Source organism: Vicugna pacos, chromosome 3 (assembly GCF_048564905.1).
Source record: "Vicugna pacos chromosome 3, VicPac4, whole genome shotgun sequence".
Taxonomy (NCBI): Eukaryota; Metazoa; Chordata; class Mammalia; order Artiodactyla; family Camelidae; genus Vicugna; species Vicugna pacos.
In genome coordinates, this window is record NC_132989.1 from 59787455 (window position 1) to 59804603 (window position 17149).

The following is a 17149-nucleotide window of genomic DNA, read 5'->3' on the forward strand; positions in this document are numbered from 1 at the left end:
ATAAGAAAGTCCTTGAATATTATTAATGCATAATTTTGGCTTTCAGGGGATCTATAATAAGCCATTCTAAATAATTACCTATAATCTTTCCATACTTCTACATCCTCAAGTCACAGAAACAAAAGAAATAAAGAGACTTCACAATGGGTCCCTTAACAAGCCTCTGGCAGAATTTTTCACAAATTCTTTTAGAAAGTATGACTATTCTCTTTTTTTTAAGTCTTTAAAGGGAATTCTATAACTTCAATTAATGGCCCATTCAGGCAGCACTCTTCATCCTTAAAAACACTCATTAGGGACTATTTGCATTATAATAAGTGATTCAAGTAGACGTAGTTAGTCCACTTGAAAACTTGAGGTAAGAAGAAGCAAAAATTCTAAAGACACAAAATTAGAGACAAGTAGACAAAAACTAAACAAATCCTTGATGAAAGCTATGTGATTTACTCAGTTAATGAACTGCCGAGTGCATGATAAGTCACAGAGTTGTATATCATAGGGTGACATCACAGACTGACGGTCTGGCAGAGGCTGACAATGTAAAGGGAAGTTATTTAAGAAGAGGATGAGCAAAGCAGACAGACCCAGGACTGACTGCAGCGTGAACTGGTGTGGAGGCTGGAAAACATGTGCAGAACGTGGGGAGAACACGGCATGGACGTATGGGAGGACGCAGGGCTGAGGAGGAGGGAGTAGGACATGGGGAAGCAAAGGACAATGAGATAAACAATCTACTGAAAACGAGAGGTGAACAACCTCTGATTCCCGGTCAGCAGTGAAGGTGCCTGAAGGTGGCAGCGCCTAAAGGGTACAGCGCCTGAGAGAGAAAGCAGCAGGAGTAATGCAGGAAAACGGAGTCGGGCGTGAGGAGGGCTGTATTCCAGGACTCAGTTGAGCCCCTGGGACATGCCCCACCAGGCTGTGGTCCTTGGCTTTGCACAGGAAAGAATCCAAGAGCAAGCCACAGTTGAGTAAAGGTAGATTTATTTACAGAGATATATTGAAAGGCAAGAGAAAGGCCACAAGGTGTGGAGGTTGGATGGTCAGATTAGAGTAAAAGTAGGTACACACTCCACAGACAGAGCACAGGCTGTCTCCAAAGAGGGAGAGAGAGCGGGGTGGCCAAGAGGGGCAGTGTTGCCAGTTTTTATGGGCTTGGTAGCTTCATATGCTAATAAGTGGAAGGACCAGTCTAACTAGCCTAGGGAAGGGGCTGGGATTCCCAGGAAGTTGGCCATTTCCCACTGTGACCTTTTGTGGCTAGCCTTGGGACTGTCATGGGTGCCTGTGGGCATGTTATTCACTATGTTAATATGTTACAATGGGTGTATAATGAAGCTCTAGGTCTACTGCAAGTCAAATCTCCCACCATCTTGGGCCTCAAGGCCTACTGTGGGTTGAATGTTTCGCCATTCTGGTGTTAACTGCTGTGTTATTCCTTAAATGGCTGTGCCCTGCCCTCTTCCTGTCTCAGGAGGACACCAAAGAGAAAAATGCAAGAATAGACTCCTGTATTCATGCCAAATCCTCTACCCTCCTCAACTGCATTTACTCTGTAGGTTTTTTTTTTTTCACTGAAGTATAGTCAGTTTACAATGTTGTGTCAATTTCTGGTGTACAGCACAATGTTTCAGTCATACATGAACATACATATATTTGTTTCCATATTCTTTTTCACCATAAGCTACTACAAGATATCGAATATATCAAATAAGTTTATACTGTATAGCATAGGGAACTATATTAGGTTTTTAATTTCTGTGAGTTCAACTACCCCCATGTGTCGACCTGTCCTCTTACTGATCTTCCAGCCTCAGCTCCTCATCTCTAACCACCCACTAGGGGATCTACATCACTTTGGCCTGGGCAGCTACAAACTGCACCCAGCACATTCTACACACTAAAGCCAGGTGGGCGCATAAAACGCCTTTGATCATCACCAACCTTTGAAATGCCTTCAAGGATTTCTCCACTTCAGTAATGCTCAGAGCATAGTCCGTGGATCTCTAAGAGTTCCTGAGACCCTTTTAGAGGGCCTGTGAGGGCAAAACTGTTTTCTTAACAATACTAAGATGTTGCCCACTTCACTCACTCTCTGAGTGCACAGGGGGATTTCTCACGGCCAGATGACTGGTATTACTGCAATGGGCTCAGAGATGCAGACATGGGGATCCAACTATCAAACCAGACGTCAAAGAGATTTGTAAAAACAAAAAAGCAACGCCACTCTTCTTACAAAGTTCTTGTTTTGGAAAATCTAGGGTTGTTTTTTTTTAATTAAAACACCTATTAATTATGTGCACAGGTGATGAGTTCATTTTAAAATGAATTAATATATATCTTTTAAATTCCCCAGATTTATTTTCTAATATAATAAATATCAATAGATAGAATCCACACAAACAAAAAACTCTTTGAGGTTCTCAAATTTTTAAGAGGGTGAAAAGTTTCTAAGACCAAAAAGTTTGGGAACCACTGGACTACCCCTGGACACAGTTCAACCCAAGAGCCCAACACTCCAGACCTTCCCATACAGGCTCTGCCTAGGTTCCCAGTCCTGCCAGCACCACATTCCAAGTCCAAGCCTCTGTCCTCTCACTGCAGTCTGTTCATTGTACACTCAATGCCATTGACACTTCTGCCTTTCTCTTCTGCTCACACCTTCCCCCTTGTCCACAGTATTTCCTACCAATCTCCCCAAGCATGGCTCAAGCTCCCCTCTGAGACTTCTTAACCACTCCAATTCTATCACTCACACAGCAAATGGTATTGGTACTCCACCTTGAATTATTATCTTAATACTTTTCTTGCCTCTCCAACCAGACATTAAACCTTTGAAGACAAGGAATTCTTCATAACTTTAAACACCGACTTACATATAACGTCTAATTAATACATGTTGTTCAATTTACGCTGAATTGCTGTGCCTCAGTTTAAAAGTGGGACTCTGATTCATCCAGACTTGTCTGCTGAGCCTCTCAGGCTTGGCTTCTAAGTTTCTCTGGGCACCTCAACAGAAGACACTGATTATCAATACTCTGTGAAGCAGCCCTCAATCCCACCACGCCAACTGCCCTTGGCTTCTTCACCTACTGCCACTAGCCCACCCAGTAATTTCTTACCAACACTGAAATAATCCTACAGCCTCCAGACAGCACTAACCCCTTGGAGTCTCAGTAATAGACTTTGTTTCCAGAAACCATTAAGATTTAAAATACTGCTTATATTTCTGACATGTGGACCTAAAGTACAGAGGACCAAGAAAGGACTTCAGACTGTAGAAGGAGGTGGGGAGAGTGAAGGAGGACAGCAGCATTTTCACAATCACTTTCTGACTTTTAAAAAAAAAATTCTCAGATGCAGATACTTGTTATCACCTTATAAACACCTTTATATTTAAATATATATTTGCAATGTCACACTTCATGTCTTCCCTAGACAAAAGAAATGTATTACCTTAATTTAACTTTCACTAATATTTTCTCCCATATTTTAGTCATTCTGATTCTTCTCAAGCACAATGCCCATTTTAAAAGCATCTATCCTTTTGAAATTCTAGTATTTCTGGAAATACTATTATAAAGATCTTGATTTTACATCCTTACTAAAACACCCAGAATCTGGCAATGTGACAATACTGCTAATTCAATGAGATTACAATCTTAGATTTCCACTCTGCCTTTAGGATTTTTTTATCAGTTTAAAAGCCCTTACCTATTCCTGAAGCTGGTGTGAAGGAGTGGATCTTATTAACAGCAGCAAAATCCAGGGATTGAAAATATCTGAAAGAAGCCTTTCCTATCTCCCAGATGAAAATTTCAATTGAATTCTGATCTCCTACAATAAGAGAATAAAAGTCAAATCTGAAGGCAAAAGTTACAGGGAAAAAATGACAAAATTACACAGTAAAATTATAATTAAAACATTAAATTTAGTTTAAAAACAAATTTAGTAGGACACTCCTCAAAATTCACTCAATTAAACAAAAATATGACTTACTAGGAAGTACTTCAAAAGTCTTTTTGCACTTACAACATGGAATACATACATAGTTAGCCACTAATCATGACCTGATACTAAACAGAGAATAGTAACAGGTATTTTCTTTTTAGGGATGTTGAAATTTTACCTATGAAAGTTCTACTAAACAGAAAAACGCATATTTGTTTTCAGAGAATACTTTTAAACTGTCTTATCAAAAGCTGCTTAGCGCTATTTCTTACCACCAGAGATCATCAATGACATTCCAAGTATAGTCATATAAAAAGTTACCTATTTGCACTCTGGGTGTAAGATCGTCATAGATCTTTTTACTTTACCCACTCATCCCCAATTTTATTTTAATATCTTTAACGTAGTGGTCCAGAACACCTCACGATTATGGACATAACATATAAAATGTTTTTCTTTTTTCCCAAAATCCATTTGTAGCCGACAGTCAATACTTACGTCCATCAAGAAACATTCTAAGGATTAGCTGCAAAATTATTACAAGAGCATTTTCATATGAACAGACTATATAATGCAAAAAAATTTTAACGATATGTATGCTTTGCAAGCACTGTATCTTCTCACCTAGAAAGACAGTTTTGGCAAAAATTAAGTAAATATCATCTCCTAAAGTCAAGGCTTCCACTTGTGTTGTCCCACTGATGGGCACTTCTTGAAAGTTGATAAACTCATTGCCAGACCACCTGAGTAACAGGGAGTTTGGCCTGGCATTTGCCTGGATAACGGCTAAGAACAGAGCGCCTCCTCTGGTGAACAAGGCCATGCTCAGCACACCTCGGACGGGGAGCATCTGATGCAACACGAAGCTTCCTCCATTCCATCTGAAGACCTGCAGGGAAGGTTCAAATACAGAACCCTCAGGACTAGGAACTTGGCACTTCTGAGAATTTAGCCAGTATCAGACGTTTATCTTCCAGTTACAAAAATACTTTTGTCAATGAGAAAATACCAAAACTGGCCCTCCCTCTCACTGCCCACTCTCTCTGCCAGTGTGTGCGTATGTGTGTGTGTGCCTGAGTACACACACACAGACTGAGTGGAAAAGAAGTCATCTGGAAATAAATCAATTTCAAATATACATCTGGGCAGGGGTAGGTGACAGCAAGAGAAGAGGGAAGACAAAAAAAAAGAGAATTAGTTTAAATACAAAAATTTTAGAACTGGATAAGAAATGCTGTATTCTAATGCTGTATTATCAATACACACTGCTCAAGCCATATAAAGAGAAACACCTAAACGTTTCAGTCCTGAAGGTGGCAATGCATACAAGGTTTCACGTGAGTATTCGTGTATTTAAAACTAAAAATTTAAAAAACCCCAATCTATCTGATTTCTTATGTAATGTGGTCAATTTCCCAAAGAATTATATTTATTCAGTCAGTAACTGGGAACCTTGCATGAGCCAGGCAGTTTGCTAGAAGTTACAGATAGAGTGCCTTTTCCCTTTATGGATCTTACTAACAGCTAGGAAAAGGTAAACAATAAACACACCAATAATTAAATAAATGCCTGATTATTACATTGAGACAAGTGCTCAAGAGAACAGTTAGGATGGTATAACAGGGAATTATGAGTGTACTAGGGAAGTAAAGTTAGAAGGAACGACATGACAGTTTCTAAGGCAGAAGACGTGTGTCATAATCTGAAGACTGGTCCAGCCAGAATGAAGTTGATGGCATCGGGGAACTGGGGGAACAAAGATAAACCTGGAGAGGTAAGACTACAAGGTACCTTTTGTTAAGGTGATCATGTAATTTATCACAGGGAACCCTGAGAGAGTGAAGGAGACAACCTTAGCAAGTGAGTCAGGACAACAAGCATAATCCAGTACTGTGCTGGGCCAATAAGAAGATAGGGTTATCCTATTTACAGTCCAAATTAAATAATTTGGAATCTATTCCAAACATAATTAGAAATCACTGAATAATTTTCAAATAAGGAACAGCAATGAATTAATAAGGGACAACAATGAATTAATATTTTTAAAAGATTGCTCCAGTTCCTTGATGGAACATGGATCTGAAGATATCAGAGAAGTTCAGAGACCAAACAGAAGGTACTCTGCTAGTGCGGTGGGACGTGCTGGAGACCCGGATTAGGGAGGAAGAAGGAGAGGTGAAAAGAAACATCTGTACTCAAAACAGCATCAGGAGACAGAATGAGAAACACTTTATAATAAATTAGATGTGAATGAATAACAAAGAAAAATCAAGAAAGTTGTAACCCAGCATTCTATCTTGAGCAATTGCATTTATAAGGCTGCTATTTCCCGAGATGAAAGCAAACACCTGAAACAAGTGTCACAGGGACAACTTCAAGTTTAGTTTGGGATATGTTAAATCTTAGATACCTAAGAGATATTTAAGTGGATATGCCAAAAGGCATTCTATTCTATGAAGCCTAGAATACAGAGGAAAGGTAAATCTGGAAGACATCCTATAGCTGATACTTAAAGCCACACGACTGATAAAATACTCAGTGAGTGAAGAGAAAGAAAAAAAATTTTTGAACCAAAACTGAACCTGAAAAAGTCCAAGGTATCTAAGTTCAGAAAAGGGAGAAGGAAGTGGTAATGGAGACTGAGATGGATGACACAGAGAGACAGAATGAAAACCTATGTGGTATCTCAACAATCAAGAGAAGAGATGGTTTAAATCTGAGGATGAGGCAAGTGTCAAGTGCTGATGGGAAGTAACGTAAAATAATGACAGAAAAATACCCACTATATTCGCCAGCCATCATCAGTGACTGTGAGGAAGTTTACAAAGCAAGCAGATAATTCTTTCAAGATTCTGACTATAGAGGGGAGAAAGAAATGAAACAGGAAGCCAAGGGGGATGAGATCAGGAGAGAAATTACTTTTTAAGCCTGGAGAGGCCGCGTTTACACTGACTGCAATAACCTGACTGAGAGAGAGGTGCTGGGAACACCGGCATGAGAGGGAGTAACTAACACTTATGAGGACGAGAGGGGCACCTATGTGAAGAGCCTGGCTTTCACATGAGAAACATTTCCTCCTGCACAACAGGCGGGAGGAGTAAGACTGGGTTTTGAGAGGGTTTCTGAATTTGGTGTTGGGAAGATGAGGAAGCTCCTTTCTGGTAGTTTTCATTTCAACAAAGTCACGAGCTGACAGTGAAGAGATGAGAAGCAGGTATGGGAGTCTGAGGAATGACAAAAATTATCAAATAAATATCATTAGGATAGTGAGATACAGTTTACTAGAGAAACATGGGATTTCCAGGGTGATGTTGAGTGCCCTTTTGGCAATGCTAAGCATGAATTTTCAGTGATTCCATCTATCCCGTTGTGTGATTTTTCTCCACAATGTTTTCTAATGCAATTAAATTCTAAAATTAAAAGTTCATGCTTATTATTACACTTGCTCTGGCTCTTGAAGACAATATAATACTCTTAACTTTTATCATTTAAAAACTGACTGTGACTAACCAATGTCTATATTCTTCTTTACTACTTTACCACAATCAAATGATGGTTTTCTTTTACACTAAACCTACAGACTACATCTTTGATGTGTTTCAATTATGCTATCAAAAAGAAAAAAGATTCATTTTAAAAGAATCAAACCTGAGTTAATTCAGAATCATCTCTTTGACTCGCAACAATTAAATAATCTTGACTGTCTGAAGTAAAATACCTTACTTGAGAACTTTGTGAAATAATGATCGTTTGTACCTGCAAGAAAGACAGAACAGCGGGAATAAAAATTTAAAGGAAAATTTAACTAAGAAAGGCTCTAAATACAGTAACAGTATAAGTAAATATTTGAAGTTCAAAACTTGAAAACTCCTCTGATCCCTAGCTGTGCCTATTGAGGTGTCATTCCAAAGCAGACAAAAATATCCCTGGACTAAGACACTCCGCCAAAATGTGTATCAACCTGTTTTTAAGCCCTTTTAGACCTTTTTCACATTAACAGAGAATGTACACTATCTTGTATTCAGATCAATCTCACGAATCTGATTTGTCTTTAAATTAAGCAATCTACAAAATAAGTGAAGTTTGTTTTTTTTTTTACCAGGAATAATCTGAATCCAGATGTGAGTGTATACACACTATTAACAGAAGGCTTTTCTTCATTTCTTTCTTCATGAGTAATCACAAAGTAGGGAGAAAGACCAATATTAAAGGCCTCACAGGTTTTAGGATTTTCTATACTTAAATCCTAGGAAACAAGGAATAACAGTAATTCATGAGGCATCCAAAATCCACATGTGCATTTTAGTTTGTGTAGTGTAAAACAGGTTATGTTTACCTCAAGTGGAACAAAAATCCCCTGCCATCGGTAAACAGTAGAAGACAACTTTCTTAACATTACACCATAAACTGAATCTTCCAAAGTCAAGAAACACCAGCTAGAAGCAGATGAATCCAAGAAACTTTGAAATACAGAAAACACAACATCCATTCCCCCTGGAAAACATAAATCATGATTTGCTTGTGTAAAATCCTCTCCAAACTTCACCTATTCTAAGTTTATTGTTTAAACACTGAAACTAGTGAGTTTGTTACTACAAATAAAGACGCTTCCATGATCTATGTGCATGTGTGTATGAGAAAGACAGAGAAGAGACAAATTAGAGAACTTCAAAACAGTAACTAAAAATATCAATTTAAAAAGACAAGAAAAATGGTTAATACTCTGCTCAAAACCCACAAAGACTTTTCCAGAGTATATTTATAAATAAATAGCAAATGTGTATCTTACAGGAAAATATGTTCACAATGGTTTTTATCAGCTTTGAAAATATAACTGAGAAATTTTAAAATACATATAAAGATGACAAAAATATTACTGAGAAATTTAAAAATAATAAATATCTTTTATGGAAACATGTTAAATGTTAGCTTTTAAAAACTTAAACACTATTCATTTGAAATTATCCCCATCCAATGATTTCTAGCTTTACATGTTATATATTTTATGAATGCCAAAGCAGACTCATCTCCTACAAATGGCTTTCAAGTATTATCACCTGCTAAAACAGGTACATGTCCTAAAATTCTGTACAATTAAATGGAGACAAAAAAAAACTCTATCTAATAAAGAACACCTTTAAAAAATCTTCTATATTCTATTATATGACAGTTTCCCATAGAAAGTTCTTTTTCATCTTCCATGGTGTGAACATGATGCAACAAGAACAAATGTTACACTTGAAACCTAGGGTCTTTGTAAATTATTGATCATTTTTAGATTACCACTTCAAAAAGTCATAATGTCTATGCCTTTTATGTGCTATCAATTAGTGATTTTCTTTCCCAGAAACCCATTATTCTAAATTCCTGCTTTGCCACCTTTTAAAGGTACATCACAGCTTTTGCATTAAGAGTCTGAATGTTTTGCAGTGAAGTCCTGACCATATGGTAAAATCCTTCCCTACTCTAATTCAGGAAGACGGTGAATGAAGAACAAACAACGCCTGCTGACATTTAAGAATCTCCAGCATATACTTTCAAAAGCATTTCCACAAAATATATGCAGAGTCCAAACTCTAATGAGGCAACTCCAAATTAGAAACCATAATCTTTCTTTTTTGGATCCCATCTCTTCCTGCCTTCCAGGCAATTGTACCATTATTAATTAACCCTCTTTCTCTTCTAAATATTCCATCCTTCTCTATCTACTAGGCCTTTTCCATCAGCATTTACATGTGCTTAGGCCTCACCAAACTAAACAAATAATCAAAAAATCCTGAATCCTACACTCCAGCACTACTCTTGCTAGGTCCTACCTTCTCAGCCAAACTTCTTGAACTAGTGGCATATATTTGAGGTCTCCATTTCCTCGCCTCCATTCAAAATGTTATTCGGCTAGCATCCATCTATACAAATAGCTCTTGCCATTTCATGTCTACTATATTGCTAATTACAACAGTATTTTTTTTCAGTTCTCCTGTTACTGTATTTTTCACCAGCAACTGACACAATATATCTCCTTTCTTTTTAAAATGCTCTTCTGCTGCTGTCTGTAATCCCACCTTTCCCTGAGTTTCTCACCAGATCTTCTAAGTCTCCTTCTCCTCGCCCTAGCCATTCAATTTGAGGCTTCTCAGAGCTCAGTCTGGGCCCTCTTCCCTTCTCTATCTTCAGTCTCACTTTCCAAGTGTTTGCATCAATTTCTGTGACTTTAAAATCCATATGCATGCTAAAGGTTCCCAAATTTCTCTCTTCAGCAGAGATCTTTTTGAGTCTAGACAGACTCATAGACATGGAAAATAAACTTACGGTTACCAGGGGAAGAAGGGGATGGGAGAGGATAAACAAGGGATTCGAGATCTGCAGATACTAACTACTATATATGTGCATATATGTGTGTTTGTGTGTGTAGCACAGGGAACTATATTTAATAACTTGTAGTAACCTATAATGAAAAAGAATATGAAAATGAATATAGGTAAATATATGTATGACTGAACTATTATGCTGTACACCAGAAATTGACACAACATTGTAAACTAACTGTATTTCAATTTAAAAAAAGTTATTAACTCAAATGCAAATAGTTTACTCCCCTGACCAAAATAACACCTCATTCCCATTCAGTATTCCCTTTCTTACTGAATGGCATGACTCTTCATCCAACTGCACAAGCCAGAAACCTAGGAGACATCTCAGGTAACTTCTTCACACCCAATCCATCACCCAGTCCAAGTTACCATCATTTGTTGCCCTTTTGTTTGTCTCCTTTATCCTCTCATTTCTCCTGTGCCGAACTGTTCTTTATATGGTACCAAGAATGATTATCTTCAAAATGCAAATATGATCACACCACCCACATATATGTACATGGTAATCTTCCCTCATACTTGGCCTACTCAGAGACTTTCCATAACCTTAGAATAAAGTCTAATGCATGCGACATATTCAAGTTCTTCAATGATCTGGTCTTATCTCACTCTCCAAACTCAATATGCCCCTTTATTTCTAAACCCATTGTCTACTCTTCAGTTCTTCACTTATGCTTTTTTGTGCTTCTAGACTTCTGCTTTGATAGCTTTCCACGTTCTCCTCCATGTTCCTCCAATCAGGTCCTTGCAAAATCCCTACTCATCATTCAGTTTCAGTTCAAACATGAATACCCTAGTAAGCATTCCCTTATGGTCTCACCACGCTTAGTTCACCTTTAAAACATTTATTATACTTCAAACTACACACTGATTTTTACTTATTTGATTTATTTCCATCTCCCCCTAAATTCTAAATTCCATGAGATCAGTATCATGCCTGGCACAGGACAGGCATTCAATAAATATTTATGAATGCAATAAAAGAATTACATATCTGTTCTCCATTTTCAACAGATCTGTAAGATACAATTTATGGAGGAAATGTAAATCTTATACATGTAATCTTTCTTGGTTGCAGAATTTTGTTGTTATAAGAAACTAAACGTACTCATGCCAAAGGCTGTTTCAGAAACTGTCTCCCACTCCACACTCACGGTTAAATCAATGCCATTAGTACGTGACACATTTAAATACACAGTCCTGCTGGCTTCTTCAGTGTCTACAGAGGTGGCTCTAAAAGAAATAAATGGTTGCAGAAAACAGAAAAAGAATATAGTTTCTACATATTAAATATATATATATATAGCATTGCTAGTATATGTATAGTACACTTTTAAATTTACACAGGTCAAGATGAGAACCATCTACAAATTTTACGCAGCAACAAGACTTGACTCCAGAGCTCAAAAATACTCATTTATAAAGATTTTAAAAAGCACTATGATCTAATACTATGACTGTAAGAGAATACTGAGTCAGTAACTTCAGTAAATTCACATTACATATTCTAAAATAAATAAAGCTTTGTCATTCCAAAGCTTCCTCTCACATAAACTAAATACATTTTAGAGGAAAAAATGAATCAGGAAATTCTTGACATATTAATAAAACTATATCTATTGGAATATTTCTGAGATATTAAAAAATAAATATTTGTCAGTTTCCAGAAGGAATTTTAAAACTACAATCATGTTAATATATGTTTGAAGAGTCAGTCATTTGGTTTGAGCAGCTAAGTATAATTTACATTATTCCTTGCTTTTTAATATTAAAAACATAAAATAGTGCTTTCACCTGAAAGGGTAGATTCTGAGAATATAAGAATTCTAGCGACAGCATATACAGGACAAGCTAAGGTTACTGATGCTCTCTGTTACGGAAGGGCAAATGGACTCTCTGGATCTATCTGCTAGAGCTCGTTTTAAAAGTCCCCATTACAATAGTCAGAGATCAATTTTCTTTTGCATTATCTTCATGTTGAAAGGTATTTCCTACTTAGCTTCAGCAGTGATAATTTCTTTCTGAACAAACTATACCTATTTGCAAGTGCAGAGATGCTGAACAGCCCCAAAGGAGCCTGGTTTTGCAAAACTGTGATCAGTGTCTGAACACGTGCCCCTAGTCTAGCACCACCAGTCGGATTAAACAAGGTGCAAACAAAATGCTCATCCATCTCTGGTTCCGAGTCCAATATGGCAGATATATGCAGGGCCTGAAAACACAATCAAAAGGTAAAGTTACTAGAATACAGTATTTTTGCAACACACATATAGAGTAATGTGCTAAACATTTCTGACAACAAAATAGTACTTTTGGAAAACATCACCTCTTTTTTATGTTAATACTGGTCCTTATAATGTAATAGCTACAACTGTTTCAAGTTACAACTTTCAAGATCTTCAACACTGTGACATGCTCCACTGAAATGTCTAAAAATAAATATTTATGTCATTTGAAGATATCACTGAAATTGAAAAATTAAATTTAGGTCTTCAATTTTGCTACTTCTTTATCCTGCCCTAGCTATATAACTGCACTAGTCTCATTCTAGCCTAAGATTCACTCTTAAAAAACAGTTATACCATAGCAGGCACAAATTAGTAACAACTCAATGGATAAATAGTAACCTATTCAATGAAATGCTACTGAGCAATAAAAAAGAACCAACTACTCATATGTGTAAACAAAAATGCCGCTGACCAAAAGAAGTCAGACACAAAAAGAATCCACACTGTAGGATTCTATTTATAAAAAGCTCAAGAATCAGCAAAATGAGGCTTCAGTGATAGAAACCAGAAAGCACTTTCCTCTGGGAAGGGCAAAGGACAAGAAAGAAACTTCCGTGTGATGGTAATGTTTCATATATTAATCTGAGTGGCTGTTACACTGGTGTATACATATTTTTTAAGTCACTGGGCCACACATTTAACTTTTTGTATTTTACTTTTTATACCTCAAAATAAAAACATGTGGGAAAAAGACAGTTACGTAGGTGAGAGAAAAATCTATTTAATCCAAATTTGCTCCAACATTTAATTTGCATAATAAACAGAAAAGTCTTTAAGCACCTTTGACAAAGTCTTTTAAGGAAAAAAAGCCACAATAAATTATAATAATAAACTAAAAATATACAAAAAGTTGAATAAATGAAATAAAATTCAAAACATTTTTAAAAGGCATGTGAATGTAAAGCAATAGCAAATTCATAAAATACTTCAAATCTGAATTCTTTTTATCTGTATCAAGATATGTGTTCTTGAACAATCAATTAAGGGTCTGAACTTCAAAAAACATGAATAAATTGGACAAATGAACATGAATTTTAAAACCTACTGAAGTTTACACAAACTGATCATAAACAAACTTATTTAATTATTAGATGGACTATTTTTAAATAAAAGAATTTAAAATTTTTTCAAACTTTAAAATTTTAAAATTATTATACTTTCTACATCTGGCTTGAAAAATATCTTAAGCTAATGCAATTAGCTATTTTAAACTTAAACTGTGTTTTAAAAATAAATTTTAGTAGCAGAAACAAATTAGTATACAGAAAAAGAAGTTTCAGAAGGTAAACCTCCATAAGTATAATTCATATTTATGATTAACCCAAATCTAGCATTTTTCCTCCAATTACCTACTCCCGTTCACACAGGGTACTTGCTTATCAAACAAGCAGTGTGAAGGAAACAGTTATATTTTCTTTAAGGAAAATGTGGCAAAAGAATGGCTATGGTTTAACAACTGCAATGAATGGTTTGGAGCTTCTTGTAAGTTTATGATTTACAGACGATATAATGTGAAGTATGCCATTTGAATATATTTAACATTTAAAACTGCAACATGCACATTTTCTTTATCATTTGCTCATTCCACTATTCTGTTAATGGAGCAAATTTCTCCAGCTGCCTGTTACGCAAACAAGACAGCACTACAGCACTTTCTCACAGTAATCTAATCATACCTTAACCTATCACTTAAGATGCAATTTTTCTTTCAAGGATCTAGGGTGCTCCTCCAAGAGAAATTCATTTTGTAAATATTAATCGTTCATTCTCATTAAAGGTTCATACTGTACCTTGAAAGGAACACCTTCTTCTAAAACAATGTAGCCTTTGGAAGGAGTCAGATCTTTAGACTCCACTAAAGAATTCACTTCTGTCACAACGAACTGAACTGTAACAGTTCCAAAGAGTCCTTGCGCAGGTTCCCGAACAATGTACAGCATCGCAACACTCTCCTGTATGTAGAGAGCTGTTGGTTCTCGCAGGAAGAAGTGCTCACTGTTGTTAAATGACAGGACTCCAGGGCCATCATCATTAGCAAGGACAGTAACTAAGGCTGTTAAATAAAAATATTAAAACAATGAATGAAAACAGAATGGGTTATAAGTAGTGGTGACATGTGGATGTTTCATTGTAAACTAGGCCACCTCTCTTCTAGATCATCTGAAAAACAAGAGAAATTTTAAAAGGCATTTAATGGAATTCCATATTCACTGATGCTACAAATAAAAATAGCAACCTTGAAATAAAAGGCAGCTTCCTCAATCTGGTGAATTGTTATCTCTCAGAGGACAACAGCGAATACCAAACTTAACACTGAAACATTAGAAGGGTTGCCATTAAAAACAGAACAAAAGAAAGTCTGTCATCATGCTATTATTACTCAGCATTGTCCTGGAGCTAACAGCCAGGTAACAAGCGTAAAAGCAACAAAAAGAAAGAGTCAGCACCGTCATTATTTTCTAGACACCATGGCTGCCTTCTTAGAAAAGGCAAGAGAAAAAAATTATCAGAACTATTATAGTAAGAGTTCAAAACATAGGCCGGGTAACCTTCAGAAATCAAGAGCTTTCTATTTTTTACCAGCACTAATAATAATGTTAAGAATAACAACTGAAACAACTAAGACTGTTGAGAACTTACAAATTGCTTAACCTGTATTAGCTCATTTAATTCTCACTCTAACCCTATGGGGCTGACTCTATTATTATTCTCATTTCACAGAATCGATGACTGAAGCACAGATGGGCCAATCTGTGGAAGCTCACAAGTTAGGACCCGGCAGGACTGGTGCTCAACGCTAGGAATTCTGCTTCAGGGCAAGCCTTCTGAAAGATTATTATAATACCTCTATATACCAGGTATAACTATATAAAATATAATAGAAAAGGGACCTCGTTCATAATAGCAACAATACCTAGGAATCAAAGTAAAAAAATAAGACTTATAAAAAATTATAAAACATTAATGTGTGACTGTGGCAGATGCTGTCAGAGCCTCGCCCAAAACCCTCAGCTCACTCTTGAGTCACTTTCAGCAGCTCTGTTTGCCCACTGGTTTCTATCTACCCAAGAAAAGCATTAACTCATGCAAGAATCAGGCCAGAAAGCCAGAGACTACACACCTACGACTGATTCTCAAAAAATGAGGAATAGGAATTGATGGCTGAATATCCCAGCTTCCTTCCTTCTCAGTAGGACAGCTCTGAGCTTTATTCAACTCAGTGTCTAAAAAGGACCCCAGAAAGACTGAGCCCCAGTTGCCCACAGCAGTACCATTCACTGATGGTATATCTCCTATCAGTTTTCCTCTCTCTGTCTCACGTATTCGATTCTCATTATGTCTCCAGAGATCACCTCCCACATAAAACTACTTCTGTCCAAATTCTTGTCTCAGGGTTTGCTCTTGAGGGAATGAATACAAAGTAAGGCAATGATCTAAAAGAAGATCACAATTAATGGAGAGGTATATATATTTCTAAACAGAAAAACAGTACTATAACAATGTTGAGTCCATCCAAATTAATCTAAAATTTCAAACTCAATCAAAATAGTTTTTTTAATGAACTCAATTTTTGACTCTAAAGTTCATATGGAAGAGACCATTTGAAATGAGATGATTTAGAGTTAGAAAAATAGAAAGCATTTGGCCTGAAAAATAACAAAATGTACTTTAAAGCTATGGCAAACAAAACAGTATTTTATTATAGCACATTAACAGGCAAATAGAAAAAAAAAGAGCCAAGGAAAAACAGACAGATAGATAGACAGACACACAGACAGACAGATGGACAGATATAAAAATAAATTTTACACTGAAAATCAACACCAAATGAATGTCCCATCTCTATATGATAACAGAGTATTGATTTTACATTTCAGAAGAAAAATAAAGTATCCTTATCTCACTTACTACCAGTGAATACATCCATGGTATGCTAAATAATTAAATGTAAGTAAAAAGTATGAAAATATTAGAAAAAATAGCAAAATATTTTATAGCTTTGGGTGGGAAAGATCTAAATAAACAGAATTTGAAAGTATATCCAAAAATACTTGATACTTTAACTATTTTATAACAAAAGAGACCATATTAAACTTAAACAATAAATGAGAGAGTAGGAGAATATATGTTAACACAACATGCATTATGTAAATGTGTTAATAAATACAGCATATTTAACACAAGAAAAAGATTCACTTCAGAATATATTAAGTACTCCTATAAATCAATAAAGGCATAAACTACAGAAAAGCACATTCAGATATAAAAAAAACCTAATCACACAAATTAAACAAACAAACAAACAAACGAATAATCAGTATTAAACTCACTAATGAACAGGGAAATAAAGGAAAAAAATACACAGTACAACCACCTATTTCCTATTCATTAGAATTGGGATTTTTTTTTTTTAATGTTAAGGACCAAAGAAATTCCTGGTGCAGACAAGGATAAACAATTTTATACAGACACTTTGGAGTGCAGGTAACATAGAGGGTAGCTGATGTCCTTCCCACTAAACACCCATGGTAGTCAACA

At 36.1% G+C, this 17149-nt stretch overlaps 1 protein-coding gene across 1 annotated transcript in view; it reads right to left on the reverse strand.

Moving 5' to 3' along the window:
- Positions 1-17149, reverse strand: part of ADGRV1 (adhesion G protein-coupled receptor V1) — a 440955-nt gene that overhangs the window by 327390 nt on the left and 96416 nt on the right. Inside the window, exons 42-49 of the mRNA XM_072958404.1 lie at positions 14401-14663; positions 12359-12534; positions 11431-11555; positions 8288-8445; positions 8051-8197; positions 7600-7707; positions 4576-4840; positions 3715-3837 (exon numbers count right to left, since the gene is read on the reverse strand). Of these exons, the coding sequence (XP_072814505.1) occupies positions 3715-3837; positions 4576-4840; positions 7600-7707; positions 8051-8197; positions 8288-8445; positions 11431-11555; positions 12359-12534; positions 14401-14663 (1365 nt within the window). The remainder of the gene's footprint in view (positions 1-3714; positions 3838-4575; positions 4841-7599; positions 7708-8050; positions 8198-8287; positions 8446-11430; positions 11556-12358; positions 12535-14400; positions 14664-17149) is intronic.